The 21373-nt window shown below is 65.8% G+C and overlaps 3 protein-coding genes across 5 annotated transcripts in view; 1 reads left to right on the forward strand and 2 right to left on the reverse strand.

Moving 5' to 3' along the window:
• Positions 1–265: 265 nt before the first annotated feature.
• Positions 266–12364, reverse strand: KCNAB3 (potassium voltage-gated channel subfamily A regulatory beta subunit 3). Its single transcript, XM_074983172.1, is given in 14 exon segments — positions 266–1941; positions 2336–2424; positions 2551–2671; positions 5824–5948; positions 6410–6530; positions 6726–6811; positions 9073–9159; positions 9333–9376; positions 9748–9792; positions 9896–9940; positions 10639–10718; positions 10829–10866; positions 10979–11022; positions 12042–12364. Coding segments are annotated over 14 exon segments (1257 nt in total). The 5' UTR covers positions 12284–12364; the 3' UTR covers positions 266–1851.
• Positions 2631–21373, forward strand: part of CNTROB (centrobin, centriole duplication and spindle assembly protein) — a 38852-nt gene continuing 20109 nt past the window's right edge. Inside the window, exon 1 of one of the 2 annotated variants that reach the window (XM_074983169.1) lies at positions 2631–2665. The gene's annotated coding sequence lies outside the window, so the exon portion shown is untranslated. Of the gene's footprint in view, positions 2666–9457; positions 9524–21373 lie in introns of those variants that run through there. The other variant, XM_074983170.1, reaches the window with a different exon arrangement.
• Positions 17293–21371, reverse strand: TRAPPC1 (trafficking protein particle complex subunit 1). 2 transcript variants are annotated; one of them, XR_012643221.1, is made up of 6 exons: positions 21314–21371; positions 20095–20193; positions 19815–19885; positions 19388–19526; positions 18537–18722; positions 17293–17434 (listed from the first exon to the last, which is right to left on the reverse strand). XR_012643221.1 is itself a non-coding variant. In XM_074983171.1 (5 exons), exons 2-5 carry the CDS (start codon positions 20191–20193, stop codon positions 18594–18596), a joined length of 438 nt encoding a protein of 145 aa, XP_074839272.1. In that variant the 5' UTR covers positions 21314–21371; the 3' UTR covers positions 18086–18593. The 2 variants fall into 2 exon arrangements, 1 of the variants encoding a protein (XP_074839272.1); XM_074983171.1 differs by lacking the exon at positions 17293–17434 and having other exon boundaries at positions 18086–18722.

The following is a 21373-nucleotide window of genomic DNA, read 5'->3' on the forward strand; positions in this document are numbered from 1 at the left end:
GGCTCCCACCCCTGCTCTAACCACCAGCCCCCACTGCCCTCCCAGCGCCGGGGAGAGAACCCAGGAGTCCTGGCTCCCACCCCTGCTCTAACCACCAGCCCCCACTGCCCTCCCAGTGCCGGGGAGAGAACCCAGGAGTCCTGGCTCCCACCCCCTGCTCTAACCACCAGCCCCCACTGCCCTCCCATCACCGGGGAGAGAACCCAGGAGTCCTGGCTCCCAGCCCCCTGCTCTAACCACCAGCCCCCACCCTTGGGTCTTTGGTTTTTGTACCCCCCCCACTTTGCCAACCCCTGCGGTGGAGACCCCTGGACAACACGCCCCTTCCGGCTATTGGAGTATTGCAGGTTCCCAGGGCTCTGATGCCGGGACCCAGAGGCCAGGTCAGCCGTGGGGCAACTGCCTGCAGAGCGGCCCCCCAGGGAGCTGGGGGGCTGTGGTACAGGTCGAATTACAGCCGCACTCGGCAGATGTTTCCCTAAGCTGCAGGGAGGTCACACCCGGGTCAGGGCAGCGATGCGCCCGCCTCTGGGGTGGGGCGGCCTGGAACACGGGGACCCCTCTCCCGGCACCGAGATGTGCCCACCTCTGGGGTGGGGCGGCCGGCAACCCCTCTCCCAGTGCCGAGATGCGCCCACCTCTGGGGGGGGGGGCCGGGGACACGGGGACCCCTCTCTCGGCACCGATATGCGCCCACCTCTGGGATGGGGGTGGCCAGCGACTCGGGGACCCCTTGCCCGGCGCCGAGATGCGCCCAGCTCTGGGGTGGGGCGGCCGGCAACCCCTCTCCCAGTGCCGAGATGCGCCCACCTCTGGGGCGGGGTGGCCGGGGACACAGGGACCCCTCTGTCGGCACCGATATGCGCCCACCTCTGGGATGGGGTGGCCAGCGATACGGGGACCCCTCGCCCGGCGCCGAGATGCGCCCAGCTCTGGGGTGGGGCGGCTGGTGACACGGGGACCCCTCGACCGGCGCTGAGACAGCCCACCTTTGGGTCGGGGCGGCCGGTGACGTGGGGACCCCTCGCCCGGTACTGAGATGCGCCCACCTCCGGGGCACGTCACCGCCTCGACTGAACTCCAGCTGCCTGTCAGCTGAGGGGGGCCCCCTCTTTTATTTGGGGTTCGTCCAGGCGCCGTTTCTGCCTGTGCACAGAGTCCTCCAACCCGACGGGGACCTTCTGTCCATCCCGGTCCGTCTGTCCGTCCACAAGCCGGCATTGAGCGATAGCACGAGGGGAGGGGGGGTCCTGGATGGGGGGGGCAGTCCCCCCCCCCGCACCCCGCCCCTCGCTGGAGCGTTATTGCTATAGAAAGAGCCAGCACTGGCTGATTGGAGGGGGGAAGAGAAGCTTCTGGGGTGTCAATCTGTATCCCTCCACCACCAGGAATGAAAAATAGTTCCCTGGGGGGGGGCGGGGTGAGGGGAGGCCCTCGTGGGCCCCATCCTCCCCCGCCCGATAGCGCCTGCTCAAGGAAGGGCGGCCGAGCAAGGGAGCGGGCTGCTAATTAACGAGGGCTCGTTAAAAGGATTAATTAAACGCCATGCTAGGCCGCGCCGGCCCTTTAAAAAACGGGAGCGTGGATCTGACGGGAGGTGAAGCGGCCGGCGAGGAGGGCGGGGCCTTGTCTCCCGCCAGTTCCTGAGCTCATGCAGCAGCCCTGGGGGGCAGGTGGGCAGGGGGAGGCGGAGGGATCTGGCTCCACCCCCTCACAGCGGAAGGATACAGGGGGGCGGGGTCATGCGTGAAGTGGATGCTCCTCCCCCTCCCCCTCCCCCTCCCCCACGGGCGGAGGGATGGGCAGTCCGGTGGGACACAGGCGTGCACTGTCCCGGGCGCCGACGTGTCCCTACGCCCGGGACTCTTTTTTCGTATTGGGCTTGTTCCCCAGGAGGGCATCAATTTCTTGGATGATGGGTGGGGTCAGCTGGGGCAGCACCTGGTGAGAAAGTGGGAGGTGAGACCCCCGAGCCCGAGCCCAAGCCCCTCCCCCGCCAGCACAGAACCCAGGAGTCCTGGCTCCCGGCCCCCTGCTCTAACCACCAGCCCCCACTGCCCTCCCAGCGCCGGGGAGAGAACCCAGGAGTCCTGGCTCCCGGCCCCCTGCTCTAACCACCAGCCCCCACTGCCCTCCCAGCGCCGGGGAGAGAACCCAGGAGTCCGGGCTCCCACCCCCTGCTCTACCCACCAGCCCCCACTGCCCTCCCAGCGCCGGGGAGAGAACCCAGGAGTCCTGGCTCCCACCCCCTGCTCTAACCACCAGCCCCCACTGCCCCCAGGAGAGAACCCAGGAGTCCGGGAGGGCCTGGCGGGGTGGGGGAAAAATCGCTCACCTGGATGGCCCCGAGGTTTTCGATCAGCTGATCGGCGCTGGAGACCCCCAGCAGGACGGAGCTGACGCCCTCCGAGCGCAGGCACCAGGCTGGGGGGCAGAAACCGGGGGTGGGGGGGGGGGGTTCGGTCGGTGGCGGTCAGTCCTCGGGCGCCCCCTGCCTGGCCCCCCATCCCGCTCTCTGCCCCACGGCAGCCCCCCCCCCGACCCGCTCACCGATGGCCAGCTGGGCCAGGGAGCACCCCAGCCGCTGGGTGATGGGGTGCAGCTCCTTGACCTTGGCCTGTTGTCGCCGGCCGTCCTCGCTCTGCAGCCGTTCCTTCAGCCACTGGTAGCCCTGCGGGGAGCCGGGCGTCAGCCGGGTGGGGGGCCGGGTCCCGGCAGGGCGTGGGGGGGGTGGTAAAAGGGGATCAAGGTCCCAGCAGGGCGTGGGGGGGGGAGGGTAGAAGGGGATCAAGGTCCCGGCAGGGCATGTGGGGGGTGGTACAAGGGGATCAAGGTCCTGGCAGGGCGTGGGGGGTGGTACAAGGGGATCAAGGTCCCGGCAGGGCGTGGGGGGGGAGGTAACAAGGGGATCAAGGTCCCGGCAGGGCGTGTGGGGGGTGGTACAAGGGGATCAAGGTCCCGGCAGGGCGTGGGGGGGGTGGTAACAAGGGGATCAAGGTCCCGGCAGGGCGTGGGGGGGGTGGTAACAAGGGGATCAAGGTCCCGGCAGGGCGTGGGGGGGGTGGTAACAAGGGGATCAAGGTCCAGGCAGGGCGTGGGGGGGGGTGGTACAAGGGGATCAAGGTCCCGGCAGGGCGTGGGGGGGGTGGTACAAGGGGATCAAGGTCCCGGCAGGGCGTGGGGGGGGGTGGTAACAAGGGGATCAAGGTCCCGGCAGGGCGTGGGGGGGGTGGTAACAAGGGGATCAAGGTCCAGGCAGGGCGTGGGGGGGGGTGGTACAAGGGGATCAAGGTCCCGGCAGGGCGTGGGGGGGAGGTAACAAGGGGATCAAGGTCCCGGCAGGGCGTGTGGGGGGGTGGTACAAGTGGATTAAGGTCCCGGCAGGGCGTGGGGGGAGGTAACAAGGGGATCAAGGTCCCGGCAGGGCTTGGTGGGGGTAACAAGGGGATCAAGGTCCCGGCAGGGCGTTGGGGGGGGTGGTACAAGGAAATCAAGGTCCCAGCAGGGCGTGTGGGGGGAGGTAACAAGGGGATCAAGGTCCCGGCAGGGCGTGGGGGGGAAGTAACAAGGGGATCAAGGTCCCGGCAGGGCATGTGGGGGGTGGTACAAGTGGATCAAGGTCCCGGCAGGGCGTGGGGGGGGAGGTAACAAGGGGATCAAGGTCCCGGCAGGGCGTGGGGGGGAGGTAACAAGGGGATCAAGGTCCCGGCAGGGCGTGCGGGGAGGTGGTACAAGGGGATCAAGGTCCCGGCAGGGCGTGGGGGGGGAGGTAACAAGGGGATCAAGGTCCCGGCAGGGCGTGTGGGGGGTGGTACAAGTGGATCAAGGTCCCGGCAGGGCGTGGTGGGTGGAGGTAACAAGGGGATCAAGGTCCCGGCAGGGCGTGTGGGGGGTGGTAACAAGGGGATCAAGGTCCCGGCAGGGCGTGGGGCGGGGGAGGTAACAAGGGGATCAAGGTCCCGGCAGGGCGTGGGGGGGGGAGGTAACAAGGGGATCAAGGTCTCGGCAGGGCGTGGGGGGAGGAGGTAACAAGGGGATCAAGGTCCCGGCAGGGCGTGGGGGGGGGAGGTAACAAGGGGATCAAGGTCCCGGCAGGGCGTGTGGGGGAGGTAACAAGGGGATCAAGGTCCCGGCAGGGCGTGTGGGGGGTGGTACAAGGGGATCAAGGTCCCGGCATGGCGTGGGGGGGGGAGGTAACAAGGGGATCAAGGTCCCGGCAGGGCGTGGGGGGGGAGGTAACAAGGGGATCAAGGTCCCGGCAGGGCGTGGGGGGGGGTGGTACAAGGGGATCAAGGTCCCGGCAGGGCGTGCGGGGGGGGGGGGGTGGTACAAGGGGATCAAGGTCCCGGCAGGGCGTGCGGGGGGGGGAGGTAACAAGGGGATCAAGGTCCCGGCAGGGCGTGCGGGGGGGGTGGTACAAGGGGATCAAGGTCCCGGCAGGGCGTGGGGGGGGAGGTAACAAGGGGATCAAGGTCCCGGCAGGGCGTGGGGCAGGGGTGGTACAAGTGGATCAAGGTCCCGGCAGGGTGTGGGGGGGGTAGCAAGGGGTTCAAGGTCCCGGCAGGGCGTGGGGAGGGAGGTAACAAGGGGATCAAGGTCCCGGCAGGGCTTGGCGGGGGTAACAAGGGGATCAAGGTCCCGGCAGGGCGTGGGGGGGGGTGGTAACAAGGGGATCAAGGTCCCGGCAGGGTGTGGGGGGCGGGGTTGAAGGGGATCAAGGTCCCGGCAGGGCGTGTGGGGGGAGGTAACAAGGGGATCAAGGTCCCGGCAGGGCGTGGGGGGGGTGGTACAAGGGGATCAAGGTCCCGGCAGGGCGTGGGGGGGGAGGTAACAAGGGGATCAAGGTCCCGGCAGGGCGTGCGGGGAGGTGGTACAAGGGGATCAAGGTCCCGGCAGGGCGTGGGGGGGGAGGTAACAAGGGGATCAAGGTCCCGGCAGGGCGTGTGGGGGGTGGTACAAGTGGATCAAGGTCCCGGCAGGGCGTGGCGGGGGAGGTAACAAGGGGATCAAGGTCCCGGCAGGGGGTGTGGGGGGTGGTACAAGGGGATCAAGGTCCCGGCAGGGCGTGGGGGGGGAGGTAACAAGGGGATCAAGGTCCCGGCAGGGCGTTGGGGGGGGATGGTAACAAGTGGATCAAGGTCCCGGCAGGGCGTGGCGGGGGAGGTAACAAGGGGATCAAGGTCCCGGCAGGGCGTGGGGGGGGGGGTGGTACAAGGGGATCAAGGTCCCGGCAGGGCGTGGGGGGGGGGGTGGTACAAGGGGATCAAGGTCCTGGCAGGGCGTGGGGGGGGAGGTAACAAGGGATCAAGGTCCCAGCAGGGCGTGGGGGGGGAGGTAACAAGGGGATCAAGGTCCCGGCAGGGCGTGGGGCGGGGAGGTAACAAGGGGATCAAGGTCCCGGCAGGGCGTGGGGGTGGGGAGGTAACAAGGGGATCAAGGTCCCAGCAGGGCGTGGGGCGGGGAGGTAACAAGGGGATCAAGGTCCCGGCAGGGCGTGGGGGTGGGGAGGTAACAAGGGGATCAAGGTCCCGGCAGGGCGTGGGGGTGGGGAGGTAACAAGGGGATCAAGGTCCCGGCAGGGCGTGGGGGGAGGAGGTAACAAGGGGATCAAGGTCCCGGCAGGGCGTGGGGGGGAGGTAACAAGGGGATCAAGGTCCCAGCAGGGCGTGGGGGGGGTAACAAGGGGATCAAGGTCCCGGCAGGGCGTGGGGGGAGGTAACAAGGGGATCAAGGTCCCGGCAGGGTGTGGGGGGGGCAGAAGGGAATCAAGGTCCCGGCAGGGTAACGGGGTGGGGAAAAGTAGGGCAGGTCCTGGCAGGGAACGGGGAGGGAGCCTGACGGGGAGCCCCCCTACCTTGATGGCCGCCGGCAGTTCTCGGGGACTCGCTCCTCGTACTTGCCAGTGATCAGGCCACAGGCCAGGGGGGACCAGGTGACGGCGCCCACCCCTGGGGGGGGAGCAGAGATCAGGTCCCCGCCAGGGAGCGTCCTGCCCCCAAGCCTCCTCCCTCCTACCCCACAAATCCCCCTTCAGCCTCCTCCCTTACCCTTACAGCCCCTGCCACACAGGTCCCCTCTGCCCCCCAACAGCCCGCCCCACGGATCCCCACTCCTCCCACCCCCTGCCCCCTAGATCCCCTGCCCCCAAGGCCCCGCCCCATGGATCCCCCCCTCCTGCCACCCCCGGCCCCCTATCTGCTCCCCCAAGGCCCCGCCCCATGGATCCCCCCTCCTCCCACCCCCCTGCCCCCTAGATCCCCTGCCCCCAAGACCCCGCTCCATGGATCCCCCCTCCTCCCGCTCCATGGATCCCCCCTCCTCCCACCCCCTGCCCCCTAGATCCCCTGCCCCCATCCACTCCCCCAATGCCCTGCCCCATGGAGCCACCCTCCCCGCGGCAGGCACCCACCGATTTTGTGGTAGAGCTCTGGGAGCTGTGCCTCGACCTTGTCCCGGTGGAACATGTGGTACTCGGCCTGCTCGCACACCGGCGGGATGAGGTTGAACTGCCGGGCCACCGAGTACGCCTCCTGCGGGCACAGGCGGGGGGTGAGACGGGCAGGGGGACAGCCTCCCAGGGCGTCAGCCGGGTGGGGGGCAGGTAACAAGGGGATCTAGGTCCTGGCAGGGCTTAGGGGGGTGTAACAAGGGGATCAAGGTCCCGGCAGGGCTTGGGGGGGTGTAACAAGCCCTGGCCCCCCCGCCACCCGGCGGGGTTCACTCACCATGATTTCCGTGGGGCTCCAGCGCGAGGTGCCCCAGTACATGGCCATGCCCTGGTTGATGACGTAGGTCATGGCCCGCACAATCTCTGGGGGAAAGAGGGGAGATGGATCAGCCGAGGGCCCCCCACAGCCTGCTTAAAACTCAGGACCTGAGCCCCACTCAGGTGCCAGACGCTACTGACGATAGGCTGCGGCTTACGCTTCTCGCATTAGCTCTGAACCCTACCGACGATAGGCTGCGGCTTACGCTCCTCGCGTTCACTCTGAACCCTACCAAACTCTGAACCCTACCGATGATAGGCTTCAGCTTACGCTTGTCGTGTTAACTCTGAACCCTACCGAAGATAGGCTACGGCTTACGCTTCTTGCGTTAACTCTGAACCCTACCCACGATAGGCTACGGCTTACGCTCGTCTTGTTAACTCTGAACCCTACCGATGATAGGCTACGGCTTACACTTCTCGCGTTAACTCTGAACCCTACTGATAAGCTACAGCTTACGCTGGTCGTGTTAGCTCTGAACCCTACCGACGATAGGCTACGGTTTACACGTCTCGTGTTAACTCTGAACCCTACTGATGATAGGCTATGGCCTTTGCTTGTCATGTTAACTCTGAACCCTACCAATTACAGGCTGCGGCTTACGCTTCTCGCGTTAACTCTGAACCCTACCGACGATAGGCTGCGGCTTACGCTTCTCGCATTAACTCTGAACCCTACCGACGATAGGCTGCGGCTTACGCTGCTCGCGATAATTCTGAACCCTACCGACGATAGGCTGCGGCTTACGCTCCTCGCGTTAGCTCTGAACCCTACTGACGATAGGCTGCGGCTTACGCTTCTCGCGTTAACTCTGAACCGTACCGACGATAGGCTGTGGCTTATGCTTCTCGTGTTAACTCTGAACCCTACTGATAAGCTACAGCTTACGCTTGTCGTGTTAACTCTGAACCCTACCGATGATAGGCTACGGCTTACACGTCTCGTGTTAACTCTGAACCCTAGTGATGATAAGCTACGGCTTACAAGCTTGGTGTTAACTCTGAACGCTAGTGATGATAAACTCTGGTGTACACTTGTCATGTTAACTGTGAACTTTAGTGATGATAAGCTATGACTTACGCTCGTTGTTTTAACTTTGAAACCTACTGATGATAAGGTATGGCTTACAAGCTCAACGTTAACTCTGAACCCTACTGATGATAAGCTATGGCATACGCTTGTTGTGTTAACTCTGACTCCTACTGATGATAAACTGTGACTTATGCTCGGTGGGTTAAGTCTGAACACTACTGATTATAAGCTATGGCTTACAAGGTTGGTGTTAACTCTGAACCCTACTAATGGTAACCCTACTGATGATAACTCTGAACCCCACTGAGGATAGCCCATGGCTTACAACCGTGGTGTTAACTCTGAACCCTACCGATGATACGCTACACCTTACAATTGTGGTGTTAACTCTGAACCCTACCAATGGGGGCAGCAAGCTCTGCCTATAGGGCAACAACTGCCATACCTAATCACCAGCCTGTATCTAAGGGCAGGCGTTCACTCTAGACCCCAACAGAAACGTGACCCACTTCCAAGCTCGTGACGTTAACTCTGAACACTATTGATGACTGTTAGCCGTGTGCTCCAGACTCCCAGTTATAAGAGAGCCTTTACTTTAAACCCCACCGAGGGCTCGTTTCAGCCTGACCCATGGCTCCGTCCAGCCTCTCACCTGCTGGCAGTGATATCTATAGGAATGTTAACCCTGGTGCCTATTGATGGGCAAGTCCACCTTAATCATGCTGACAGACATGGGCTCAGTGCCATTGAGCCGGGGAGAGGGTGTCGTTCACTCTGGACCCTACTGATGACGGTTCATCCCCATCTCCACCCCCACAAACGTAACACTTCTCTGCACTGACACATAGTTTCTTATCCCCCCTCTGCCCCCCAAGTCCTGTGGGGTGGGGGGGGAAGCATGTTTCTCTACCCTACAAGGGTGGGACAATGTGGGTCAGGGAGGCGATAGGGTGCTATGGGGCAGGTCTCTACAGGGCTGGGGCTATTGGGTTTGTAATACATGGACTACAGGGGGAGTGGTCTGTGGGGGGGGACCCAGGGGGATCTCTCCAGTACCTTCCAGTAGCAGGAGGCGGAAACTTGGGTCATACTCTGTGAAAGGGGGAAAGCAGACAGAGGTGAAAGGGGGACGGGGGCTCCCCACAGCCCCCCAACAAGCTCCACCAGGGCGAGGGGGAGACACGGGCCAGGGATGTGGGCGCCGGGGGGGGCGGCGCCCGGGGGAGAGGAAGGGGGTGGAGCTTGGAGAACAAAAGGGTGGGGCTGGGTTTACCTTCCATGGGGCTGTTGGCATCCATGCGATTGGCAAAGACGATATCGACGTAGTCTAACTGGAGCCGGTCCAGTGACCCCTTCAGACCTGGGGGGGCAGGGAGCAGGGTAACGGGGGTGGGGGAGACAGCCAGCGACCCCCCCACCCCACCCCAGCCGGAGGCCCCGAATGCTGCCGGCCCCTCACGCTGTCTCCCCCGCCCCTGACCCATTCAGTCCCCCCGACCTGCCCCACTCAAGCCGACCCCGCCTGGATCTCACCTTCGATGATGTGTTTCCGGGAAAGGCCTCGCTCCGTCTCCGCCCTGGGGAGGAAGAGGGGCACAGATGGGGGGGGCCCGAAAGCCCCCAAGGGGCCCTGACCCCCCCACCAACCAACCTTGGGCCCAGGGCCGGACCAGCCCAACCCAACCCGACAAGGTGGACTGACAACTGGCAAACTCGTCTCGTTGGTAAATATGAGCCAGATAGGAGCTGGCACGTCCTGGGGGGTCCAGGCCCTGCCCCTGAGCCAGCCAGTCCTGCCCTGGGCCAGGGGAACCGGCAGCCCTAGAGGGACCAGGCCCTGCCCCATTCCCTGCCCCTGAGCCAGCCAGTCCTGCCCTGGGCTGGGGGGAGCCCCTAGAGGGGCCAGGCTCTGCCCCATTCCCTGCCCCATAGCATTCTGGGTACTCACTGGCCACCCCAGTAGATCTTGGTGGTGACAACGTAGCTGGACCTCCTGCAAGAACAAAGGGGGCTGGTTAGTCAGGCAGACGGGGGGGGACCCCAGACAAGCCCCACTGGCTGTGCCCCCCAACTCTCTGCCCTACAGCACCACTTACCTCCAGCCTTTGCTTCGCAGGATGTTGCCCAGGGTTTTTTCTGCCCTGAAAAGAAGAGAGAAAATAGAGATATACAAGCCTGAGTCTCCCTTTCCCCAGAGCACAGGCCTCCCTGGGCAGGACTCCTGGGTTCTCTCCCAGGCGCTGGGAGGGCAGTGGCGGCTGGTGGGTAGAGCAGGGGGGGCCGGGAGCCAGGACTCCTGGGTTCTCTCCCCGGCGCTGGGAGGGCAGTGGGGGCTGGTGGTTAGAGCAGGGGCCGGGAGCCAGGACTCCTGGGTTCTCTCCCCGGCGCTGGGAGGGCAGTGGGGGCTGGTGGTTAGAGCAGGGGGCGGGAGCCAGGACTCCTGGGTTCTCTCCCTGGCACTGGGAGGGCAGTGGGGGCTGGTGGTTAGAGCAGGGGGCCGGGAGCCAGGACTCCTGGGTTCTCTCCCAGGCGCTGGGAGGGCAGTGGGGGCTGGTGGTTAGAGCAGGGGTGGGAGCCAAGACTCCTGGGTTCTCTCCCCGTTGGTGGGAGGGCAGTGGGGGCTGGTGGTTAGAGCAGGGGGCCGGGAGCCAAGACTCCTGGGTTCTCTCCCTGTTGGTGGGAGGGCAGTGGGGGCTGGTGGTTAGAGCAGGGGGCAGGAGCCAAGACTCCTGGGTTCTCTCCCCGTTGGTGGGAGGGCAGTGGGGGCTGGTGGTTAGAGCAGGGGGCCGGGAGCCAGGACTCCTGGGTTCCCACCTCTGCTGGGACAGGGGACACCTACTTGCCGGAAGCGTAGACCTCGGCCGTGTCGAAGAGGTTCACCCCACTCTCGTAGGCGATGGTCAGCACGTTCTCCGCTGTCTGGGGGCAGGGGAGGCAAAGAGAGTAGAGTCAGACCAGGGCCCCCCATCTCCCCACTGCAGACCCGCCACGCCTACCTCCAGACTGTAGCTCACAACTGCCCGGCTTACCTCATCCGAGATCTGGGAACCAAACGTTACCCAGGTGCCTACGGTGGGAGGGAAAACAGCAACATCAGCCACAGATGGGGGACAGCAGGACCCCATATACCCCCTACCCCACACTCCAGGCCCTCCCAGTTCCACGACCCAGACACTCACCCAGACCAAGGCAGGACACACGCAGCCCAGATTTACCTAGATTTCTGGAAAAAAAAATAGAGCAGAATGCGAGGGGAAAGGGTCACGTGTTACTGGCCGCCCTGCCCCAGAGCTGGGCGCATCTCGGCACTGGGCGAGGGGTCCCCCTGTCACCGACCACCCTGCCCCAGAGGTGGGTGCATCACAGAGCCAGGTGAGAGGTCCCTGTATTGCTGGCCGCCCTGCCCCAGAGGTGGGCACATCTCGGCACAGGGTGGTACTTGGTGGCCAACTCCCGGGGTGAGCCCACGTCCTGGTCACTGGCTGGGTCCCAAACTTGCAGCTATTTATAGTCCCTTCCCAGTGACTGCGGCTGTTCCGGGCTGCTGGATGCAGAGGCAGCGGCTGCCAGGCTGGCCCCAGGGAAGAGAGCCAGGCCTTGCCAGCTGGGGTAGTGAGGGGAAACTGAGGCACCGACCACAGCAAAGGACACTCAGCCAGACACGGGAGCAGAGAACCCAGGAGTCCTGGCTCCCAGCCCCCCCTGCTCTAAGCACCAGTCCCCACTGCCCTCCCAGAGCCAGGGAGAGAACCCAGGAGTCCTGGCTCTCAGCCCCCACTGCCCTCCCAGCGCTGGGGAGAACCCAGGAGTCCTGGCTCCCGGCCCCTGCTCTAACCACCAGCCCCCACTGCCCTCCCAGTGCCGGGGAGAGAACCCAGGAGTCCTGGCTCCCACCCCCTGCTCTAACCACCAGCCCCCACTGCCCTCCCAGCGCCGGGGAGAGAACCCAGAAGTCCTGGCTCCCAGCCCCCTGCTCTAACCACCAGCCCCCACTGCCCTCCCAGCACTGGGGAGAGAACCCAGGAGTCCTGGCTCCCGGCCCCTGCTCTAACCACCAGCCCCCACTGCCCTCCCAGTGCCGGGGAGAGAACCCAGGAGTCCTGGCTCCCGCCCCCTGCTCTAACCACCAGCCCCCACTGCCCTCCCAGCACTGGGGAGAACCCAGGAGTCCTGGCTCCCGGCCCCCTGCTCTACCCACCAGCCCCCACTGCCCTCCCAGCGCCGGGCTCCCAGACCCCTTACCTGTACTTCATCCCAGTCGCCAGCCCCGTGGACTCCCGCAGCAGGAAGGCGATGTGGGGCACGTTCTGGCCGTGAGCCCGCAGCCCCCCGGCAGCCGCCAGCCCACGGACGCCCTTGGGGGGCTGGTGCCCCCCATTGCTCGGCCCCCCGGGAGCCGGCGCCCCTCGGCCCCCCGCGCAGAGCCGCTCCTCGGTGCTACGGCTACGCAGGTTCTGCTCCGTACAAGCGATAGACACCTGCATGGCTGGGACCCCGGGGGTGCTGGCGCTTAACCTTAGGGTGACTGCAGTCCCCCCCCCCGCTTTTCTGCCCGGAGGGGGGCTCACGGGAAGCGGGGGGGGCGCAGCAGGGCTGGGATGGGGGATGTGGGGGGTGCGGGGTGGGGGGTGGGGGGAAACAGAGGAAAGGAGAGGCCAGAGAGTGGGTCCCCGCCCCCCCACAGTCCCGGAGGGTCCGCCGCGCGATGCGGAGCTGGTTCAGTCTCATTAACATAACAGGCTCCGCCCACTGGTCCAGGGCAAGGGATGGTGGGAGGGAAGCAGAAGGATTTGTGGCGCGGGGAGGGGAAGGAGCCAGGACTCCTGGGTTCTCTCCCCGGCGCTGGGAGGGCAGTGGGGGCTGGTGGTGAGAGCAGGGGGGTGGGAGCCAGGACTCCTGGGTTCTCTCCCTGGCGCTGGGAGGGCAGTGGGGGCTGGTGGTTAGAGCAGGGGTGGGAGCCAGGACTCCTGGGTTCTCTCCCCGGCGCTGGGAGGGCAGTGGGGGCTGGTGGTGAGAGCAGGGGGCGGGAGCCAGGACTCCTGGGTTCTCTCCCCGGCGCTGGGAGGGCAGTGGGGGCTGGTGGTGAGAGCAGGGGGCGGGAGCCAGGACTCCTGGGTTCTCTCCCCGGCGCTGGGAGGGCAGTGGGGGCTGGTGGTGAGAGCAGGGGGCGGGAGCCAGGACTCCTGGGTTCTCTCCCTGGCGCTGGGAGGGCAGTGGGGGCTGGTGGTTAGAGCAGGGGTGGGAGCCAGGACTCCTGGGTTCTCTCCCCGGCGCTGGGAGGGCAGTGGGGGCTGGTGGTGAGAGCAGGGGGCGGGAGCCAGGACTCCTGGGTTCTCTCCCTGGCGCTGGGAGGGCAGTGGGGGCTGGTGGTTAGAGCAGGGGTGGGAGCCAGGACTCCTGGGTTCTCTCCCCGGCGCTGGGAGGGCAGTGGGGGCTGGTGGTGAGAGCAGGGGGCGGGAGCCAGGACTCCTGGGTTCTCTCCCCGGCGCTGGGAGGGCAGTGGGGGCTGGTGGTGAGAGCAGGGGGCGGGAGCCAGGACTCCTGGGTTCTCTCCCCAGCGCTGGGAGGGCAGTGGGGGCTGGTGGTTAGAGCAGGGGCCGGGAGCCAGGACTCCTGGGTTCTCTCCCTGGCGCTGGGAGGGCAGCGGGGGCTGGTGGTGACAGCAGGGGCCGGGAGCCAGGACTCCTGGGTTCTCTCCCCAGCGCTGGGAGGGCAGTGGGGGCTGGTGGTTAGAGCAGGGGCCGGGAGCCAGGACTCCTGGGTTCTCTCCCCGGCGCTGGGAGGGCAGTGGGGGCTGGTGGTTAGAGCAGGGGAGGGCGAGCACAACCCAGAGTTTGTGGGTAGACAATGGGGTCAAAGTGTGGGGCCCGGCCAACTGCGTACCCACTGCTTGTGGGGGGCCAACTGTCTCTCCCCAGGGCTGGTAGAACAATTGCCAGTTCTCCTGTGGCCACAGGGTGGCGCCATCTCCCCAGTAATTCTCTGCCCTACACCACGGAGAGAACCCAGGAGTCCTGGCTCCCACCCCCTGCTCTAACCGCCAGCCCCCACTGCCCTCCCAGCACCGGGGAGAGAACCCAGGAGTCCTGGCTCCCCCATGCCCCACACAGCCCTGAGGCTCACAAGCTGGGCGCCTGGATTCCTAATCGGCCTATGCTGCTTTCCAGGCCTAGACCCCCTGCCACGGGTCAGCCCCACGGCTCTCGTCTGTGTAGGAGGATTACAACCTAGTACAGGGACCCACTCCCTCAGAGTGGGTCTGAGTTGGGGGATCTGGAGGGTCAAAACCCACCCAGGGATGGGTGGCATGAAAACGCATAGGCCGGGGCACAGTTAAGGTGAAACAGGCATCCTTAATGGCCAGCCACCAGCTTGTTGCAGGCTGGAGAAATATCTGGTGGCCCCTCAGGGATTTCCCCTCCTGGTCGTCCCCCCCATGCCCCAGTGTCCCCCTCGCCAGCGCCCCCTACCTGTAGCCCATGCCGCTGCGTGGGCCTTGCAGCTCCTCTGCCGACAACCCAGCCTCCAACAAGTAGCTCTCCAGCCGACGGCGCTCCAGAAGTCGCCGGGCCGCCTCCAGCAGCTGGCTGGGCGTGAGCACCGGCCCATCCCGGCTCCCCGCGCCGCCGTGGCTGCGCCGCCGCCCACCCTCGCCCCGGCCGGCTTTGCCCTTCTTGGCGGCCGGCAGCCCGTAGAGGTCGTCCGCGTTCAGCTTGGCCCCTGCCCCGCCGCGCCCTGCGGTGCCTCGCGAGGAGCTGGTGAACATGGCCTGGTGTGGGCTGGGCTCGGGGCGTGCGCCTCTACTGTGCTTCATCCCCGCCTCGCACGGCCCCGATGTGTTTGCACCTTCCGTGCCGTCTCACATTCTCCCTTCCAGCCCCCGCCCCGGGGAGCGCCGGCTTAACCCGCAAGGCAGGGGGCCGGCCAGCTGCCAGCCTGCCCTCCTGCTCACCCCAGGACTCCCCGCCTCCTCATTAATCCCGCCTCCCCGGACAGGGCGGGGGATTCCCCCCTTGGGCCCCCCACCCCGGACCCATCGGGTCCCTCCTAGCTGAACTGACCTGCCTGCCTGGGCACGCCCGGGCAGCTGGCACCACGGGACGGGGCAGCCAGGTTTCACCAGCCACAACAGATTCCCTACCCCCCGCCCCTGGCCTCCGTGGCCCTTGTGAGCCGGGCCTGCTTCTCACAAGAGCCTGGAGGCTTTTCACAAGAGGCCAGTGGTTTTCACGAGGGCTTTCCCCCACCCCCACCCAGGTCTCACAGGAGCCTGGTGATTCTCAGAAGAGGCCCATATTTGCACCAAGGGCACTCTGATTCTCAGCAGAGGCCTGTGATTTTCACAAGAGACCAATGGGGTTTCACGAGCGGTCCCTGGTGGTTCAAAGAGGCTGGTGATTTCCAGGGCAAGCCAATGATTTTCACCAGCAGGCTCTGATGCTCCCAAGGTACTGGCGATTCTCAGAAGCGGGTTTTCGTGAGTGGGCTCTGACTTGCACAAGAGGCCTGTGATTTTCACAAGGGACTGATGATTTTTCACACGCCGCCCCTTCATGTCGCAAGAGGCTGGAGATTTCCAGGAGAACCCAATGAATTAAACAAGCGAGCTCGGATGCTCACGAGTAACTGGTGATTCTCAGACGAGGCCTGGGGCTTTCACAAGAAGCCTGCGATTTTCACGAGTGATGACTTTTCAGAGGCAGCCCCCGAGTCTTGCAAGAGGCTGGTGATTTTCAAGAAAAACCAACGATTTTCACAAGCAGGCTACGATTCTCACAAGAGACTGGGGATTCCCAGAGACAGCCTCACAAGAGAGGGATGATTTTTCACAAGCAGCCCGATTCTCCCAAGAGAACTGTCATTTTTCACAAGAGACTGCTGGTGTTTTCACAAGTGGCCCGATTCTCACAAGAGACTGGTGATTCTCACATGAGGCATATAATTTTTCACAAGAGATTGACGATTTTTCACAAGCAGCCCGATTCTCACAAGAACCCTGTCATTTTTCACAAGAGACTACTAGCATTTTCATGAGCGGCCCAATTCCCACAAGAGGCATGTGATTTTTCATGAGGCCGAGGATTTTTCAAGGGCAGCCCGATTCTTGCCGGAGATCTGTGATTTTCACCAGTCTCCCTCAACCACCAGCACGTTGTGAACCTCTCCTGCCCCGTGTGTGACCTACCGCTAGGAGGGGAACTCAGCCTCTGGGACCCACAGAAAGCACAGCCCCCTGCCCCCGAATCACCAAGACAGCAGCTCCCAGGGGAGACCAGATTATCTAAGCTGCTTACAGGAACAGGAGGCCAGAGGCCTAGGCTGGCTCAGAGCCAAGGGTGAAGGGGGGCTCCTGGGTTCTCTCCCCGGCGCTGGGAGGGCAGTGGGGCCTGGTGGTAAGAGCAGGGGGCCGGGAGCCAGGACTCCTGGGTTCTCTCCCCGGCGCTGGGAGGGCAGTGGGGGCTGGTGGTTAGAGCAGGGGGTGGGAGCCAGGACTCCTGGGTTCTCTCCCTGGTGCTGAGAGGGCAGTGGGGGCTGGTGGTTAGAGCAGGGGGGCCGGGAGCCAGGACTCCTGGGTTCTCTCCCTAGCGCTGGGAGGGCAGTGGGGGCTGGTGGTTAGAGCAGGGGGTGGGAGCCGGGACTCCTGGGTTCTCTCCCCGGTGCTGGGAGGGCAGTGGGGGCTGGTGGTTAGAGCAGGGGGTGGGAGCCGGGACTCCTGGGTTCTCTCCCCGGCGCTGGGAGGGCAGTGGGGGCTGGTGCATTACGGCTGGGAGGGAGCAGGGCCCCCAGCACTCACCCTGCGCTTGCTATCAATAGGCCCCCAGAGTGCCAGACCGCTGGGCCAGCTCCTGCAGGCCAAGGCCGACCCATGGGCTGCAAGCTGTTAATGCAGCTGGCCAGCTGCCCTGGGGCTTTTAAGGAATTAAACCACCCACTTCACACAAAAAGTTGATATCCATCACGCCGCCCACACCACCTGGCACCACATTATACCCACCTCCCGCGGCATCATGGGGATCTGGAGACAGGCCAGAGAGAGAACCCAGGAGTCCTGGCTCCCGGCCCCTGCTCTACCCACCAGCCCCCACTGCCCTCCCAGCGCCCAGGAGAACCCAGGAGTCCTGGCTCCCACCCCTGCTCTACCCACCAGCCCCCACTGCCCTCCCAGCGCCGGGGAGAGAACCCAGGAGTCCTGGCTCCCACCCCTGCTCTACCCACCAGCCCCCACTGCCCTCCCAGCGCCGGGGAGAGAACCCAGGATTACTACGTGCAGATGTGCTCTCCTCACCTCAAAAAAGATATATTGGCATTAGAAAAGGTACAGAAAAGGGCGACTAAGATGATTAGGGGGCTTGGAACGGGTCCCATATGGGGAGAGGCGAGAGAGACTGGGACTTTTCAGTCTGGAAAAGAGGCGATTGAGGGGCGATATGATAGAGGTATATAAAATCATGAATGGTGTGGAGAAAGTGAACATAGAAAAATTATTTACCTTTTCCCATAATACAAGAACTAGGGGACACCAAATGAAATTGCTGGGTAGCAGGTTCAAAACTAATAAAAGGAAACTTTTCTTCACACAGCGCACAGTCAACCTGTGGAACTCCTCGCCGGAGGAGGCTGTGAAGGCCAGGACTCTATTAGGGTTTAAAAAAGAGCTTGATAAATTTTTGCAGGTTAGGTCCATAAATGGCTATTAGCCAGGGGTAAAGTATGGTGCCCCAGCCTTCAGAACAAGGGCAGGAGACGGATGGCAGGAGATAAATCACTTATGAGTCCTGGCTCCCGGCCCCTGCTCTAACCACCAGCCCCCGCTGCCCTCCAGCGCCAGGGAGAGAACCCAGGAGTCCTGGCTGCCAGCCACCCCTGCTCTAACCACCAGCCCGCACTGCCTTGACAGCACCCGGCCTGATATCTGAGTGCCCTGGCAAGCGATTAGAGGAATTATCCCAGCAGATGCTCTACTGCAGGGTTAGCGGGTGCTGCTTTTTAATGCTGGTGGAGACAGGCCTGTCCCCCTGAGCCAGCCAGTCCTGCCCTGGGCCGGGGGGAGCCGGCGCCCCTAGAGGGGCCAGGCCCTGCCCCATTCCCTGCCCCTGAGCCAGCCAGTCCTGCCCTAGGCCAGGGGGAGCCGGCGCCCCTAGAGGGGGCAGGCCGTGCCCCATTCCCACCCCCTGAGCCGGCCAGTCCTGCCCCCGGGCTGGGGGTCAGTCTCTCTCGCCCCACCCTGCCCCACACCAGCTCCTGGGGGGGGCAGGCTGCAGGCAATGAAGAAAGAAAGCCAGAAGCTGATCACAATGTTTTAATTCACTGAGGAGACCACGACCCAGGACTGGGACCTGCCCAGAGCCCCCGGTACCAGCTCAATCGACAACAGTTCCTGAGGGGCTGTAGACACCCCCCGAGTGCCCAAAGAAACAGGGGTAGCCTGCAAGCCAGGACGCCTGGGTTGCATCCCCACAGCTAGGAGGGTAGTCAGACAGAGTGGTTAGAGCAGGGGGCTGAGAGCCAGGACTCCTGGGTTCTCTCCCCAGCGCTGGGAGGGTAGAGAGGCCTCAAGAGAACCCAGGAGTCCTGGCTCCCAGCCCCCTCCCCTGCTCTAACCACCAGCCCCCACTGCCCTCCCAGCGCCAGGGAGAGAACCCAGGAGTCCTGGCTCTCACCCCCCCTGCTCTAACCACCATTCTCTGCCCCCCGCCCCAGGCAGCCAGCCCCTGCCCCACCCGCCAAACAACCCACCCATGGGGTGTCCAGCAGGGGGCCAGGCTGGGCCCAGCAGGGAGTGGGTCTGGGTGCTCAGCCAGCCCGGGCCGAGAAAAAAGGCAGCCCCCGGATGAAACTGTCCAGCTTGCTGCAGAACAGCTCACTCTTGATGGGCTCATTCAGGCTGCAGAGGGGGTTCTTCACCACGTACTCCACGTAGATCTGTGGGGGTGGAAGAGAACCCAGGAGTCCTGGCTCCCAGCCCCTGCTCTACCCACCAGCCCCCACTGCCCTCCCAGCAGCAGGGAGAGAACCCAGGAGTCCTGGCTCCCGCCCCCTGCTCTAACCACCAGCCCCCACTGCCCTCCCAGTGCCTGGGGGAGAACCCAGGAGTCCTGGCTCCCGCCCCCTGCTCTAAACACCAGCCCCCACTGCCCTCCCAGCGCTGGGGAGAGAACCCAGGAGTCCTGGCTCCCACCCCTGCTCTACCCACCAGCCCCCACTGCCCTCCCAGCGCTGGGGAGAGAACCCAGGAGTCCTGGCTCCCACCCCTGCTCTACCCACCAGCCCCCACTGCCCTCCCAGCGCTGGGTAGAGAACCCAGGAGTCCTGGCTCCCGGCCCCTGCTCTAACCGCCAGCCCCCACTGCCCTCCCAGCACCGGGGAGACAACCCAGGAGTCCTGGCTCCCACCCCCTGCTCTACCCACCAGCCCCCACTGCCCTCCCAGCGCCGGGGAGAGAACCCAGGAGTCCTGGCTCCCCCCCCCGCTCTAACCACCAGCCCCCACTGCCCTCCCAGCGCCGGGGAGAGAACCCAGGAGTCCTGGCTCCCAGCCCCCCGCTCTCACCACTGTCCCCCACCCCCCCTGTGCGGTGCTGGACTCACATTGCTGTAGATATGGTGCAGAACGTCTCGGATGTTCCCGACCCCCAGGTCCGTGTTCATGACGACCTTGAGGCCGGTGGGGGTCTCGTAGTAGTGCAGCTTGTACTTGGTGGTCTGGAAGGCCAGGAACCCCTCCTTCCTGCGGGGCTAAGGCGTATGCGGGGGCGCCGACATCCCCCCCCCCACGGATTCCCGCTGCGCCCCCCCCTCCCCCCGGCAGCGTGTCAGCCTGGGGCGTGTGCAGGTTGGGTTCCCTGGGCATGGCAGCAGAGCCGAATGGTGAGGGGAGATTCCAGGAAAGGGGGCTGGTGGGGGGGGGGTGCCCCGACTCTGTGACCATCTGGCTTGGAGCCCTCCCCACCCCCCCCGGCCTGTCCTGCACCCCTGAGAGGCCGCCCCCGCCCCCCACCGGCGGGCGGAAGGATACATGTCCACCGGGCTCATCTTGGCCACGAAGGAGCGCATGGAAAACAGCATCCCGTACATCAGCTTGAATTCCTGGGGGGGGCGAAGGCGGGGGGCAGCGTGAGGGTCCTGGCGCCCCCCCCAGCCCCCCCATAGCCTCCTGCCCTGGGGGGGGAGAATTATTCCGCTCCGGGGAGGGGGAGGAGAGGCGGGGGGGGGGGGAGCGGCTGGCAGTGGGGCTGAGGGTCGCCCCCTCCCCCCATGGGCAGGGTGGGGGGGGGGCGAAGGGGGGGGGTCCCCACCTCCTCCTTGGAGATCCCGGCCTGTTTCTTGCGCTGCCACTCGGCGTAGTGGAGGCAGCCGCCGTCGCGGTCAAAGAGGTACAGGTTGTGCACCGTCATCTGGGGGAGAGGAGGGGGAGTTATGGGGAGGCCGCCCTGAGCCCCTCTCGGTCCCCCCTCTCCCACCACCCTGAGACCCCCCCCGGGTCCCCCCCCGATCCCCCTGCCCTCAGCCCCCCCCGGGTCCCCCCTCCCCCACCGCCCTGAGACCCCCTGGGTCCCCCCCCGATCCCCCTGCCCTCAGCCCCCCCGGGTCCCCCCTCCCCCACCGCCCTGAGACCCCCCGGGTCGTCCCCCCCCCCGATCCCCCTGCCCTCAGCCCCCCCGGGTCCCCCCTCCCCCACCGCCCTGAGACCCCCCGGGTCCCCCCCATCCCCCCTCCCTCAGCCCCCCCCGGGATCCCCCTCCCCCACCACCCTGAGACCCCCCCGGGTCCCCCCCCGATCCCCCTGCCCTCAGCCCCCCCCGGGTCCCCCCTCCCCCACCGCCCTGAGACCCCCTGGGTCCCCCCCCCCGATCCCCCTGTCCTCAGCCCCCCCGGGTCCCCCCTCCCCCACCGCCCTGAGACCCCCCCGGGTCGTCCCCCCCCCCGATCCCCCTGTCCTCAGCCCCCCCGGGTCCCCCCTCCCCCACCGCCCTGAGACCCCCCGGGTCGTCCCCCCCCCCGATCCCCCTGCCCTCAGCCCCCCCGGGTCCCCCCTCCCCCACCGCCCTGAGACCCCCCGGGTCGTCCCCCCCCCCGATCCCCCTGCTCTCAACCCCCCGGGTCCCCCCTCCCAATCCCCCTGCCCTCAGCCCCCCCCAGGTCCCCCTTCCCCCACCACCCTGAGACCCCCGGGTTCCCCCCATCCCCCCTCCCTCAGCCCCCCCCGGGATCCCCCTCCCCCACCACCCTGAGACCCCCCGGGTCCCCCCCCGATCCCCCTGCCCTCAGCCCCCCCCGGGTCCCCCCTCCCCCACCGCCCTGAGACCCCCCGGGTCCCCCCCCCGATCCCCCTGCCCTGAGACCCCCCGGGTCCCCCCTCCCCCACCGCCCTGAGACCCCCCCGGGTCCCCCCATCCCCCCTCCCTCAGCCCCCCCCCTCCCCCACCGCCGTGAGCCCCTCCCCCCGCCCTCATCCCCCCCGGGTGCCCGGTTCCCCCCGCCCTCAGCTCCCCCCTGGCCTGAGCTCCCCCTCACCCCGGCCCCACCACCAGCCCCGGCTCCGGCTCCGGCTCCGCCCCCGAGCGCTTCACTTCC

The sequence above is a fragment of the Carettochelys insculpta genome, unplaced genomic scaffold (assembly GCF_033958435.1).
Source record: "Carettochelys insculpta isolate YL-2023 unplaced genomic scaffold, ASM3395843v1 scaffold_0040, whole genome shotgun sequence".
NCBI classification, from domain to species: Eukaryota; Metazoa; Chordata; order Testudines; family Carettochelyidae; genus Carettochelys; species Carettochelys insculpta.

What these genes read in the sequence shown, in the direction of transcription:
- TRAPPC1 (XM_074983171.1), bottom strand. Translation starts at nt 20,193, where the DNA reads ATGACGGTGCACAACCTGTACCTCTTTGACCGCGACGGCGGCTGCCTC. An exon ending in AAGATGAGCCCGGTGGACAT is followed by an intron (nt 19,527 to 19,814) that starts GTATCCTTCCGC and finishes TTAGCCCCGCAG; the next exon opens with GAAGGAGGGGTTCCTGGCCT. An exon ending in TGCACCATATCTACAGCAAT is followed by an intron (nt 18,723 to 19,387) that starts GTGAGTCCAGCA and finishes CCACCCCCACAG; the next exon opens with ATCTACGTGGAGTACGTGGT.